The following is a 14,253-nucleotide window of genomic DNA, read 5'->3' as shown; positions in this document are numbered from 1 at the left end:
TTAAATCCCATATGTGACCCCTATTTGCCACAAACATTGCACAGTATGAAAGGAAAATCACATCGTTGGGCGTCATGTCACAATCGCTATACACAAACATGGTCCTTTTTTGTACATAAAATGCTTTTTGGTGATTTAGAAAATTTTATATTTTTTCCCGCTGCTGGTGACTTTACAAATGCAAAAAACACATCTTATTTAGTGTTGTTCTTCCAGTTAACTGGCCAATTGCTACACAGGTTTGTGTCCCAAATTGGCACCCTATTCCCTATATAGTACACTACTTTTGTGCACTATATAGGGAATAGAGTGCCAATTTCGCTGCAGCCACTATATGAGGAGGGGAAGAAGGCTCAGACTAAGAACGTGCTACATTGTTCATCTGAACGATCCCTTCGTATAGGAAAACGCTTAATCAAAACCAAGACGAGAGGTTTACTTTCTTATAAAATATCAAAGGTATAAAAAAAGAAAAAAAAAGAAAACTATACTCTTATTATGAAAACACAGAACCCTTTCTACAGTAGTGATAACAGTTCATCATAGATACCAAGAGCAAACAAAGTATGTTTTAAGACACTGAGATGAGAGATGGGGACCCTAACTCGGCCCTATTGTGCGAAAGGCCGAGTGGAAACCATCGCAAACTGATCTCTGAAATGTAAAATGTGAAACACATCTGGAAACTACATATCCCATGGGGGATAGGTTTGTGAAACTACATACCCCATAATGGAGGAGAGGAGAACCACCCTCCCTCACCTGCAGAACGCTTGTATGCCCTCATGCCTTGCTCTAGTAAAATACATAGGAAATGTTTTAAGACAGGCAGCACTTTTTTTGTCCGTAAAACTTTTTGGTCCTGTGTGCAAAAAAGATACACATAGATACATACATACACGCATATGACGAAATAAAAAAAGAACTAACAGCCAAGGCACCTTGATATAGTTTTGTACACCAATGTATACCAAAAATATAAGTTATCAGGCTTGTTGAGTTGTGTTTGTTATTTGTTGCGCAGTCACTGAACTCATGTGAGGAGTTTATTTCGAGACAACAACAACCAGGTTGTCATCTCTCTTTCCCTCCCCTTTATCGCTCTCTTTAAGACACCAGTTGTTTAGCCTGCAGCTCCATCTCTGCCGCCCGCTTGAGGGCCACATCCACTAGGAGCTGGAAGCCACTGAAGTCCTGTGTGAGGTCTGGGGGGGTGGGGGGAGGGGTGTTGAAGAGCCCACTCTGGGGGCTTAGGTTACACTCCATGGTGGTGTGGGTGGTGGTCACTGCCGGGGCGCCCAGGCCCAACCCTTCCTCCCGACATCTGAAGAGCCCCAGAGCCTCTGTGGTGGAATGCAGCAGCTCTGTGGCCCTACTACCATCTGTGTTAATGCTGGAGAGGAAGCAGGAGAGGTAGGAGGGGGGGCTAGAGCCCTGTTTCTGCATGGCCATGGTGGTAACAGTGGTGTGACAGATGACAGAGGGCCGGGGAGCCACGGTGGTGTCAGACCCCGGGGAGGAGGAGGGGGACATCTTAGGGGACGATACGGCCTTCAGCAGGATGCTGGGGCTGGGGAGACCTGCCTCGAAGCTGGAGGGGTGCAGCGCCCGCTGGTCGTAGCTGTCCTCGGGGCCCGTGGCGGCTGTGGCGTGCTTTGGTGACTGAGAGCTGGAATCAGAGAAGCCCCCGTCGCCTCCCTTGCTGCCTTTCCGGGAGAAGGTGAACTGGTTGGGGTCTTTACCGTCTTTCCGCAGCATCTCCGGTAGGAGCCGCCGACGTGCGTTGATGAACCAGTTGCAAACCTGAAGGAGAGCAAATTACAAAATTTATTTAAGTATATAGTATAGTTTCAAGTTTTAAAAAAGTAGTCAAGGAGGAAAAAAGGAGAGCACAAAATTATACTTTAATATCTCACATGATGACACAAAAACAGGTTACATACCGTTTACATATTTGCATGACATTGTGAGATGGCTGTTTTTCTGTTGTATGCAAAACATGCATCTTATCTGAAACATCTACGAGCATATGTGATTTGCACAACTTGCTCTTGATCGTATATATTCTGGCATACCTATAGACAATGTTTAAAAGCTCTTGTTATGACAACCTAATTGCACATCAACTAATGTTATTTTTTTTTTTTAAACTTAAGTTAATGTCTTATAATGCATAATATGACAAACAAGTAAGAAAATATAAGGTTCTACTTCTGTGCTCATCAAGAAACTCAAACTAGGCTTTTGAAAAGCCATCATGGCATGTAACACAAGTATGCTGTAAGGTCTTGTTGCCCTCCCCAATTCTATTACCCTCTCCTCCCCCCACCCGCTCTTCTCCCTCTCTGTCCCAGCCAATTATCAGCCATGGATGGCTCAAAGCCTAGAGCTCTTAGTATGTAAAGGACTCTGTATTGTTCCCAGACAGCTGGGCTGGAAGAGGGCTGGAGGGAGGGAAATTCCTGTGTGATCGTTACAGCCAAGCCCACGCCAACCACCCAGCAGAGTGAGTGAGCCGAGTCAGAGTTCTCGGTTCCTCCTAGTCACCGGTGTGTCCCAAATGGCACCCTATTATTACCTACAAAGAGCATTACTTTTGACCAGAACCCTAAGGGAAAAACCATGTGTGCCCTTGTCAAAAGTAGTGCACTACATAGGGAGCCATTTGGGACACAGACCAATGTTGTTTCACTTCAGATGTGTCTCGTCTGACAGAACGTTGCAATATCAAGCTTCCTTGAAAGGACCCGCTGCTAGCTATTCATTGTCCACGTGTCAATCATGCTCTCTTTGTTTACGTATGTGTCATAAAACCGCGATAGGACTTTACAACACAAGGTCCTTGTACATTGCGTTTCCGGCCAATCATTTTTTTTGCATGCCACAGACCTTCTAGTCATCTGGTGGTAAACCTCTGAACACTGAGGCCTGTCACTCTGGCTTCTCTGTTTGATTCGATCCTTCCTACCTCATTTCCTTGAGATCTATAAGTGATAAATAAGTGAAAGCAAGCAATTCAACTCTGATCAATTCAAGGAAGGTAAGAAGGAAGGATGCATTGCTGAAGTATTTGAACAGGGCCCCTTATGTAATCGATGAGGATCATTAGAGAGTTCAGAGTAGCCAGCAGTTAGCCTAGTGTTTAGAGCGTTGGCCTAGTAACTGAAAGGTTGCTGGATTGAATCTCCGAGCTGACAAGGTAAAAATCTGTCATTCTGCCCCTGAACAAGGCAGTTAACCCACTGTTCCCCGGTAGGCCGTCATTGTAAATAACAATTTGTTCATAACTGACTTGCCTAGTTAAATTTAAAAAAACTTGTTAGCTAAATTTGTTAGCATACCTGTAGTGTGGAGAGCTGCGTCTGCTTGGAGAGCAGGGCTTTCTCCTGTTCAGAGGGGTAGGCATTGTAGCGATGCTCATATAGCCAGTCCCTGAGGATCTGCACTGACTCCTTGGGTAGGTTCCCGCGCCTCTTCCTCTTTCCACTGCTACCTCCCGTACTGGATGACAGGTCCAGGGGGGCGTCCATGCTGTCCTCCTCGTCCGTCTCACTGGCCGACAACGTCATCATGCCTGTGTGTGGAAAAGAGAAGAATGGATGTGTGAAAAAATGTCAGTCAGAATTCCCCCAGAATTCCCCCCAAACACACCCTTGTCTGTCTGTCTGTCTGCCACCCACCTTCCAACAGCCCAGTGCCAAACGCTAGCTGTCTAGCGGAGGCAGCTGATGTGTCAGAAGCAAGCTGTCAAGTTCAGCCATGTGATTCATGGAACAGACAGGGAGGAAAAGGGCGGAGGGAGAGGGTGAAGAGGAGGGACATCACAAAGGCAGGCTGCTCCAATGCTGTGTCAGTTATAAAACCTGCCTCGACAAATACTGCAGGCCTACAGGACTGAGCAAACACCTCTTCATGTTGACACTGACACAGTGCAGGAAGCTACAGCAGGACCCTAGACAGCTGAAATAGTTATTCCAGGGGGAGAATTCCCAAGGCTGTAAGAACATCTGTAGTCCATTTGTTTCTTTCTTTCTTTTTCTTTTTTTAAATAGCCTAATCAAACAGTTAATACAAAATGGTTTATTTACCACAAGCCTTTACAAAAACCTGAATGTCAGGACAATAGATCTATTATCTGGAAGTAACACATTCAAAAATCTAACTTTTGTTGCAACTTTATAATTTAGACTGTCTTATTTAAGTTTTAAATTGTAAAAACTAAAATATGGCATCATTTGTAGGCCATCATTCCATGTCAACATAATACTGTACTGGATATCACTAGCTGTCCTTGGCATAGAGGTGGGAAATTGATTTTTTTTTTTTTTTTTTTAAACATTGAAGTTGGAATGAGGTAATTATGTAGGATTGTATGAGGAAGGGGGGAGGGGGACTTGTTGCAAATCAACGTCTCAAGACTAAACAAAAGAATCTTGTTCGTCGAACCATTATTTCACTCCAATTTGAACGTTTTTGAAAGAGTTACTAATTTCTGACTTAAATTAAGTATATTACTCATTCGGGGGAATTGAGCGTTTTGTAAGCTCTACTCTAAGGAATTTCAAAGTTTAAACAATGTGTAGAAGTTCGTGTAGTCTAACACGAGGTCGACGAATGCGAGAGCAGCGTCGCAGAATGAAAGCCAACAGCAACTTCACAAAGGAGGTCAGGATTTGAACGCTGTGCCAGTAGAAAAATCAGGGCTCTAGAAGTCTGCTGCAAATTTCTCACAATCTAATTTCATTCAACAATGTGGCACATAATACAACGTATACCGAGATAATGAAACCATGTTGCAGCTAAACTAGCAGAGGGAACTTACTCTGCATCGTTGGGGCAACAAATGTGATACATTTTAATTAACTAAATGCGTGGTGACGTAAGGGTTTAGAGATGCCCTCTAATTTAGCCAATCCATCTAGATGTACCCGAAAGGAATTAGCTAGTAATTGGAAACTAGTTCATTATGAACTAAGTTTTCAGAGTAAGTTAAGTATCTAACACTATTGTATAACAAAATGGTTGATATTTACTCGATGCCTTTAACTAGTCAACCTTGAAAGATAACAATTCCTTGCATTTGAAACGGTTTAAATCAAAAGGCATATACGAAAAACAATTTTGACAGCCCGCCTGCACACGGGGGGGACCCTGTTTTGACTGGAGCAAACAATAGGCGGCGTTGCTTGCATTGAAAAATGCATTATGCGCGATCTCCCTCAATATATTTTCTGATACACGCGTGTTATCGAAATCAGCAGGCCGATGAAAAAGGCGACCTACCCTTTTTTGTCTTCATATCCGTTAGAAATCCCCTTTTCACGTTGGTCACGAGAGGAGCGCAGTATTTTTTTCTTCTTCTCGAATTGTATTCGTTTATTGGCGGATCCTTTTTCTCCGGATATTCCACACCTATACTCCAAATGGTTAAACGGCTTCGTTCATTGATTTATTTTCGGTCATAGAACCGTTCCTCGGTTTCTTAATTTGTTTGAGACGCAATGGGCTACTTATGCCAGGGGTAGGCTACCTGAAGTCCGCTGCTCGACTTGGCGAAGCCTTTCTCATTCAATGTGTGTTTGATCATGAAACTGGGTGACAGCTATCTTTGACAGCTGCGTGACTCAACGCACAAAGATCCTCCCACTTTAGAGGGAAGAGCAAAAAATCTCTGACATCAGCATGGTTTTTGCAATGGCATATTCACAATTTGACCAAACAACCGCTAGAATATATTCTACTTTTATGTTACAAATGAAGGGCTATAATTGAAATGCGTAGCTGTAGGTATGGAAGCTAAGGACATTGCAGACCTTGCAGCAGTTGTCGTGCACAATGTTGAAAACAAACAACCGCAGCATGGCTGGGCTGCTTCTCATCAGTATTTCGGACGCGGATTCTCTAATTGGCTAGTCTATTCCTGTATCATTTCTATGCTCATGTTTATATAAATAGCAGAGCCCTATTAGCATATTCATTATTTCATTAGCTAATGCATTATGCAACAAATGTGATGGTTGTCAATTTGTCAACGGGGATAGGCTAATATCCAATGTCAGCCGTAAGGACTGTCAGCGATTTTATGCTTGCATTGATCAATTCAAATAGCATTTGAGAGTGGTTGCATAAATCTACTTCTGCATTGACATGAACACAATCTCGCCGAACAACCGCTAGAATATATTCTACTTTTGTGTTACAAATGAAGGGCTATAATTGAAATGCGTAGCTGTAGGTATGGAAGCTACGGGCATTGCAGATCTTGCAGCAGTTTTCGTGCACAATGTTGAAAACAACATCCGCAGCATGGCTGGGCTGCTTCTCATCAGTATTTCATACACGGCTTCTCTAATTGTCTAGTCTATTCCTGTATCAATTTCTGTGCCCATGTTTTCATAAATAGCCGAGCCTCATTAGCATATTCCTTATTTCATTAGCTAATGCATTGCGCAACAAATGTGATGGTTGTCAATTTGTCAGGGATAGGCTAATATCCAATGTCAGCCGTAAGGATTGATCTAATCAGTACCATTTGAGCGATTGCCTAAATAAATCGATACATGTTATGCTGCATTTCCAAACTGGGTTCCAAACTGGTTGGATCAACGTTGTTTCAACGTCATTTGTCAACATATTTTGTGTGACATGGAATTTATGTGGAAATTAGTTTGGATTTTTAAAAAGGCATCAACTTCAATTGTTGTTTTGAGGGTGAAAGTTCAACCACGGGATTATGTCATCATGGTAACCAATTTTCAACATAGACAAACCAAAAAATATGTTGAATGTGTACCTTTTAAACAACATCAGATTTTCAACATTATATCCACGATCAGAAAAAAACTATAGGCTGGGCATCACCTCCTACTGGAGAGTTGATCTATCAACAGCTATCTCTTTGGTCTCCTATCCAGGGTTTTAACCAAGCTGTGATATTTGTCACTGACGACTGAGATCTCCACATAATAACTAAAAAAATTAACTGTTGCCTTTGAAGTCATTCCAAAAGGTCGGTTTAAGAAAGCAAATGAAATGTAGCCATTCTTTATAAGTCATACAGCATGTTATTAATTATACTATTTAGGCCTATATAGCATTTGCAAAGTCATCAACAGCTATTGTTTCAATTCAACCCAGGGTTCAATTAAAACTAGACAGTACATATAGGCCTAAGGTTTCAAGCTTTGGTTGATTTCAAATTTAATCTACAACTTAATCATTAATATGTTGGGTTCACGTCTCCATCTCAACCAAAAATCATAGTTAAAGAATTGGACTAAATCAAATCGAACTTTATTTAAAGTGCATTTAAAAGTTAGATTTGATTTAGTCCTATTCTTTCACTATGATTTTTGGTTGAGATGCAGACGTGAACCCAACTTATCAATTATTGATTTGTAGGCCAACTGGATATTGAATTAAAGTTTGGTTGCCAACGCACCCAAATATAAATATGTGAAGGAGCTGTATCAATGTATCCATGGCCACATTTTGAGGTTACTGTAACTATAAATGTCTTCTTATGTAATCATAGAAAGCGTGCATGTTCAAGATAACATGCAAAGGTCGCAAGTCTGTAGAGATCTTCGCAAATGCTGTAATAATCTGCACAGAATCTCGAACAACATTGATCACTTTCACTATGTACTTTTCATGTAATCTCAACTGCAATCCCGGTCATTTGGTTGTGCTAATAGATAAAACACAGTGATCACACATAAATATATGCAGATATCGCTCCTCCATTGCCTGGTTGCAAAAATTCTAATAGTTGACCTAATTTCAGTTTATTTAGCAAAAAACCATTATGTAGAGAATCATTGTACCTCCTATATCGCTGTGAAATATCTTTTCAGTTTTCCAAAAATATTGTATTTTCAGCTGTTTGAAGCTGTGTACAAAACCAAAAGTAAAAGAAACTTAAACAACATTAAATTAATGGGAAGCATAGAAATATCGCACATAGAACACGCTTCTTAAACTTGCTTTCAATTAAAATGACAGATCTATAACTCATATTTCTATGTAAATTTGGTTGGGTTGCCCAAAAAGTTACATGTTGTCGCTTTAAGTTGTTATAAAAATACTAAATATCTGACATTATATTCCCATTTTAACTTGTTGTACTTTAAATGATTGAAAGTGCAGCGATAACACATTTAGATGACAACTAAACCAAAAATCAGACATGGTTTTCCATTGGAATTTGTGCTTTTAGATGGTTGAAGTCAGTGATAACACATTGAGAATTCAACAAACTTCTGGCTCTCTTTGAATGGGTGAATAAAGGTTGAAATCTCATTGATGAACATCTCAGACAAATATTCCCTAATTCTACCTCAAGCGTGGATACATTATAGCATATAGCCAGCCTACATTTGATAATAATTGATGATCCAGGAAACAATATACTCTGTGGGCCTATTAGGCTCTCGGGGAGGGGCCATGGAAAGCAACACAGTGGAAAGGGATCACCCCTATTCCTATTCAACACAATCTGTTACTTTGTTGCTTTTCTTTCTGTAACTAGGGGTCAGATAGTACTACGCTGTGCCCACTGGCCATGTGAGGACTGCACCATTTTTAAAGGGCTCGTGCCGCCACCCCCTATGGTATTAAAACCGGTACCTTACCAGAATACTGTGTACACGATGACGTCATCGTGAAAAGCACAGGTAAAGTACAGGGCTGCTCTCTGCTGGCGATAACTATACATTGCACGTTTCGTAAGAATACTATCTGAAATTACGAGGCGAAGGGAGAGGGTCCACTCCCGTCAAAATCTGTCCACGCGGGAATATCGGTCTGTTTATTGCCTTCCCTCCTTTGGGAAAACTACTCACATTGTTAATGCGGAGACAAGACCATATCGTCATTATATACAGTATCTGATAATATTAAAAGTGACAATTTAATTTGGAATAATGTTAATTTCGAAAAACGTAACTCTGAATATTATTAAATCTCAGTGAATTAATAATATGAAGTGTTTTTCTAAATGAACAGCATACCAAATACTAAATTGGATGCAATTTGATGCATGCTAATGAGCTTTTCTGCCCCATAGACAGAAAATACATTCATATTGTATAGCTCTGCTTTAGATGTTTAAAACAATTGTACATAGTAATTTAAAAAAATTGCCTACAAGGCCTCAAAACTGCCAGTATGTTCGCGCTATCATGTCGACTCCTTGTAACTCGTTGTTATGCCCAAATGTTCACTTGACAGCGACAACAATGGCGCAGGAAAGAGCATAAAAGCAGTTAGCCTCAAAACTATACATGCCATTTGCCTAACAGGAAAGTTTGGGGGTAACAGTTTGATTAACCTATTTATACATATCAAATAGCTCGTTCACAAGCTTTCCCTTTAGTTGACATGCAATGACACATGTTAGCTGGTTGAAATGGAGATCTACCAATACGATCTCTGTGAGATGAGTAATGTCTATTTCAGACCATGTGTAACGTGGTTCAATTCAGGTAATACAATACAGGTGAGGTAGGCCTAATAGGGATCTTTACATATTGATGAAAGATTGTGCACAACATTATTTAAATAATTTTTATTTAACTAGGCAAGTCAGTTAAGAAGAAATTCTTATTTACAATGACGGCCTAGGAATAGTGGCTTAACTGCCTTGTTCAGAGGCAGAACGACAGTTTTTACCTTGTCAGCTCAGGGATTCGATCTAGCAACCTTCCAGTTACTAGCCCAACGCACTAACCACTAAGCTACCTGCCGCCCACAATAATAGTGTAATAACAGATTGTCTAACATATATTTTCACATACTGTGTTTTCCGTACTGTAAACGAACAAAAATAAATAATGACTGAAGTTTTTAAGCACAGTAGTCTACATTGGCAAATAACCACTTAAAAGCTAATGGATAGAAAATGCATTAGGTTGTATTGAATAGAATACAATCGGGATAAAAAAAATGGCATTACAATCCTTTCAAGGACGGGACCTCGCTTTACTCTCAAGAAGTAATGAGGGTTGTGAGTCATTTTTGCGCATATCCGTGCGCTTAACAGTGATGTAGCTTTTGGCACGCTTTGCGCATTCCAGAGTGGCGACGCCGCCCTGACTCGGCCGACTGGAACGAGAGAACTTCCGAGAGTGTACTGTGACACATCAAAACCTTTTAATTCCCTCGCTGTGGTCATTACTGCTCTACGTACAACTACTTCAACAGTTGGCTATGAGGGGAGACGAAGCGGCGAGTGTCCGGTTACACTTTTCAGGTCTAAAATTAGGGAGACTACGCTGACGCAATATGGCTAAAATCGGTCCTATGAGTGACAACGGGTACAAGATACCGGATCCATGGAAACGTATCGTACAACTTAGCTGTTATTGATGACAGAGTGTATTTTGGGCCTTTGTTGTCATCTTTCCGTAACACTTGGGGCTCTAGCGTTTTGTATAAAGGCGAGTCTTCCAAAATGCAGTTGTACAGCAGTGCGTTGACACACTATCCCGGATCCTCTCGCAAAGTTTCGATAACTATCACAAGTGGTACCATTACTGACCATTTGTCCAGGACAACAACGAGCTCTGCAAATAATAAACCGAGTGGGCTTACTCAAACAGTGACTAACGGGAATCCGGTAGGAGAGACTCAATCTACCGCAAACATGCCCGCTGCTTTTTCATGTTACGAGGCTGCTTCCATGAAGCCAGTCTACTACACTTCTACCGCAGAGATAATCATTCATCGGCCTGACGGAGTTGAGAGATACGTACCAGTGCACATCATAAAGGAGACCCAGACAAAACCGGCTCCGTCGGACTCATATTCACAAGATGTTGTGATTCAGGCGCGTGACCGAGATGATCATTTGGACACAGACTTGATTGTGGACTTCATTGATCACTTGAGAGGTAGAGGGGGTCTACTCAATGATAGTCAAAACGTGGAACGTGAAAATAACCTGATAAATGTTGACAAGAACGATGGACCAAGTTACAGAAAGTGTGAGGAGCGAATGAACATGGCAAATGGAACGGGGAAACCCGTTACAAGTGACATTGTGAACCCGAAACGCCACCAGAACTTAGAGGCGCAGTCGACCCATTTAGGCCAGAATATAGTGGATTCCTGTGAAAGTAAAAATGACAGTGAATACTTGGACCTGGACTCTCCATCAGGCGAGGCGCAGCTCTTTGAGCTCTGTGTCCTACAGGAGCCGTCTCCGCGGAGAGATGCAAAAAGGGGCGACATCAACGACAAGGTGACGTGCTACATAGCGGAGGTGGAGAAACAGAACAGGTACCTTCAGGAGAGGGCACACAAGTACAGATTCCACATCATCCCTGACGGAAACTGTCTGTACAGGGCGGTGTGTAAAGCCGCCTATGGAGAGCAGTCTATGCACAGCGAGCTGAGAGAGCAGACGATGCACCATATAGCCGACCACTTGGATGAGTTTAACCCCATCATTGAGGGGGATGTCGGGGAGTTCTTGATCAATGCAGCTCAGGACGGCGCCTGGGCGGGTTATCCGGAGCTTCTGGCGATGAGTCAGATGTTGAATGTGAACATTTACCTAACCACAGGAGGTAGCTTGGAGAGCCCCACGGTTTCAACCATGATGCACTACCTGGGGGAAGATGATTCGTCCAAACCCGCTGTCTGGTTGAGTTGGCTCAGCAACGGACACTATGATGTCTTGCTGGACAGGTGTGTGGCCAACCCAGAGTATGACGAGTGGTTTCATCACTCTCAGATGCAAAGGAAACGGGACGAAGAGCTGGCCAAGTCGATGGCAGCATCACTGTCTAAAATGTACATTGAGCAAAACGGTCACATTTGAAACCAATAGTTATTCAACTGCTGAATTCAAATGTTAATCAGCCTGTCTCTCTTTCTCTCACTCTCTCTCTTTCTCTTTAAACCGATTGCACTTTGATTCTGTGTGTTTGTGACTTCAACATTGCCTTAATGACATTTTCTAAGTTTTGTATTGTATCCGAATTGAAGTGCAGTGCACATGTTATATTTAAAAATGTTCTGTTGTAAATAGACTAAATGACAAAATGTTAGTTCCAAGTGATGCTTGAAGGAGCTTGTATTATTTCCCATACATTGATGTGTTTTGTTTGAAGTGAATGGGTTGGAATTACTCTGTATCAACCTAAAAAAAAAATGTGTCAACTTGTTGATACTAAATCTATACTTAACAAAATTATAAAAGCTACATGTAAAGTGTTGGTCCCATGTTTCATGAGCTGAAATAAAAGATCCCAGAAATGTTCCATACGGACAAAAAGCTTATTTCTCTCCAGTTTTGTGCAAAAATGTGTTTAAATCCCTGTTAGTGAGCATTTCTCCTTTGCCAAAATAATCTATCCACCTGACAGATATGGCATATCAAGAAGCTGATTAAACAGCATGATCATTACACAGGTGCACTTTGTGCTGGGGACAATAACGCCTTGATCACACCGACAGTGTCATTCCGCAAAATGTTACTCAACATCATCTCGATAGGTGTGCAACAAAAGTTCAACATTCACCTTCTGCTACCGTTTCTGTCAAGCCGTCTACGCATACAGTTTGATGCATACGTTCGATAAATCCAACGTATGCACCACACAGCACATACTGCAACTGCCTCTGCAATGCAATGCTGCAAGGCAAACACAGCGTTCCATTGGAAGTTAATGTACTTCTGGTGTACCAAAATGCAATGACGCTGTTGGTGTGATCGATGCGTAAGAGGCCACTGTAAAATATTCAGTTTTGTCACCCAACACAATGCCACAGATGTCTCAAATTTTGAGGGCACGTGTAAATGGCGTGCTGACAGCAGGAATGTCCAACAGAGCTGTTGCCAGAGAATTGAATGTTAATTTCTCGACCATAAACCACCTCCAACATAATTTTAGAGATTTCCGCTGTACATCCAACCAGCCTCACAACCCGCAGACCACGTGTAACCAAGCCAGCCCAGGACCTCCATATCCGGATTCTTTACCTGCGGGATTGTCTGAGGAGGGGTGGGGGGTGCTGAGGAGTATTTCTGTCTGTAATAAAGCCCTTTTGTGTGGAAAAACTGATTGTCTGGGCCTGGCTCCCCAGTGGGTGGACCTGGCTACCAAGTGGGTGGGCCTATGCCCTCCCAGGCACACCCGTGGCTGCCCCCCTGCCCAGTCATGTGAGATCCATAGATAAGGGCCTAATTTATTTATTTAAATTGACTGATTTCCTTCTATGAACTGTAACTCAGTTAAATCTTTGAAATTGTTGCATACTGCGTTAATATTTTTGTTCAGTTTATGATTCAATGCCAACAGTTTTATTTGATTATTAACAAACCAATATTTCAAGTTGTAACCTATTTCATTCAACACTATTTTCCCCTTTAGTTAAACCTAATAAATACCATCAATTCAAACTAAACTCAGCAAAAAAGAAACGTCCCTTTTTCAGGACCCTGTCTTTCAAAGATAATTCGTAAATATCCAAATTACTTCACAGATCTTCATTGTAAAGGGTTGTTTCCCATGCTTGTTCAATGAACCATAAACAATTAATAAACATGCACCTGTGGAACGGTCGTTAAGACACTAACAGCTTACAGACGGTAGGCAATTAAGGTCACAGTTATGAAAACTAAGGACACTAAAGAGGCCTTTCTAATGACTCTGAAAAACACCAAAAGAAAGATGACCAGGGTCCCTGCTCATCTGCGTGAACATGCCTTAGGCATGCTGCAAGGAGGCATGAGGACTGAGGACTGCAGAGGCATGAGGACTGCAGATGTGGCCAGGGGCCACATCTGCAGTCTTAGACTGTGAGACGCCTAAGACAGCGCTACAGGGAGACAGGACGGACAGCTGATCATCCTCGCAGTGGCAGACCACGTGTAACAACACCTGCACAGGATCGGTACATCCGAACATCACACCTGCGGGACAGGTACAGGATGGCAACAACAACTGCCCGAGTTACACCAGGAATGTACAATCCCTCCATCAGTGCTCAGACTGTCCGCAATAGGCTGAGAGAGGCTGGACTGAGGGCTTGTAGGCCTGTTGTAAGGCAGGTCCTCACCAGACATCTCCGGCAACAACGACGCCTATGGGCACAAACCCACCGTCGCTGGACCAGACAGGACTGGCAAAAAGCGCTCTTCACTGATGTGTCGCGGTTTTGTCTCACCAGGGTGATGGTCGGATTTGCATTTATCGTTGAAGGAACAAGCGTTACACCGAGGCCTGTACTCTGGAGCAGGATCGA

General features: G+C 42.2%; 2 protein-coding genes across 2 annotated transcripts; one reads left to right on the top strand and one right to left on the bottom strand.

The window, feature by feature from the left end:
- Window positions 1–5,589, bottom strand: LOC120027874 (homeobox protein AKR-like). Its single transcript, XM_038972973.1, has 3 exons — window positions 5,284–5,589; window positions 3,342–3,574; window positions 1–1,803 (listed from the first exon to the last, which is right to left on the bottom strand). The coding sequence occupies exons 1-3, from the start codon at window positions 5,297–5,299 to the stop codon at window positions 1,108–1,110; spliced, it is 945 nt and encodes a 314-aa protein (XP_038828901.1). The 5' UTR covers window positions 5,300–5,589; the 3' UTR covers window positions 1–1,107.
- Window positions 5,590–10,141: 4,552 nt separating this feature from the next.
- LOC120027848 (OTU domain-containing protein 1-like) lies at window positions 10,142–12,266 on the top strand. Its single transcript, XM_038972920.1, has one exon. The coding sequence runs from the start codon at window positions 10,454–10,456 to the stop codon at window positions 11,822–11,824; it is 1,371 nt and encodes a 456-aa protein (XP_038828848.1). The 5' UTR covers window positions 10,142–10,453; the 3' UTR covers window positions 11,825–12,266.
- Window positions 12,267–14,253: the final 1,987 nt, after the last annotated feature.

The sequence above is a fragment of the Salvelinus namaycush genome, chromosome 33 (genome assembly GCF_016432855.1).
Source record: "Salvelinus namaycush isolate Seneca chromosome 33, SaNama_1.0, whole genome shotgun sequence".
Classification (NCBI taxonomy): domain Eukaryota; kingdom Metazoa; phylum Chordata; class Actinopteri; order Salmoniformes; family Salmonidae; genus Salvelinus; species Salvelinus namaycush.
Note: the sequence above shows the minus strand (reverse complement) of the source record. Positions and strands in the feature narration are given on the sequence as shown.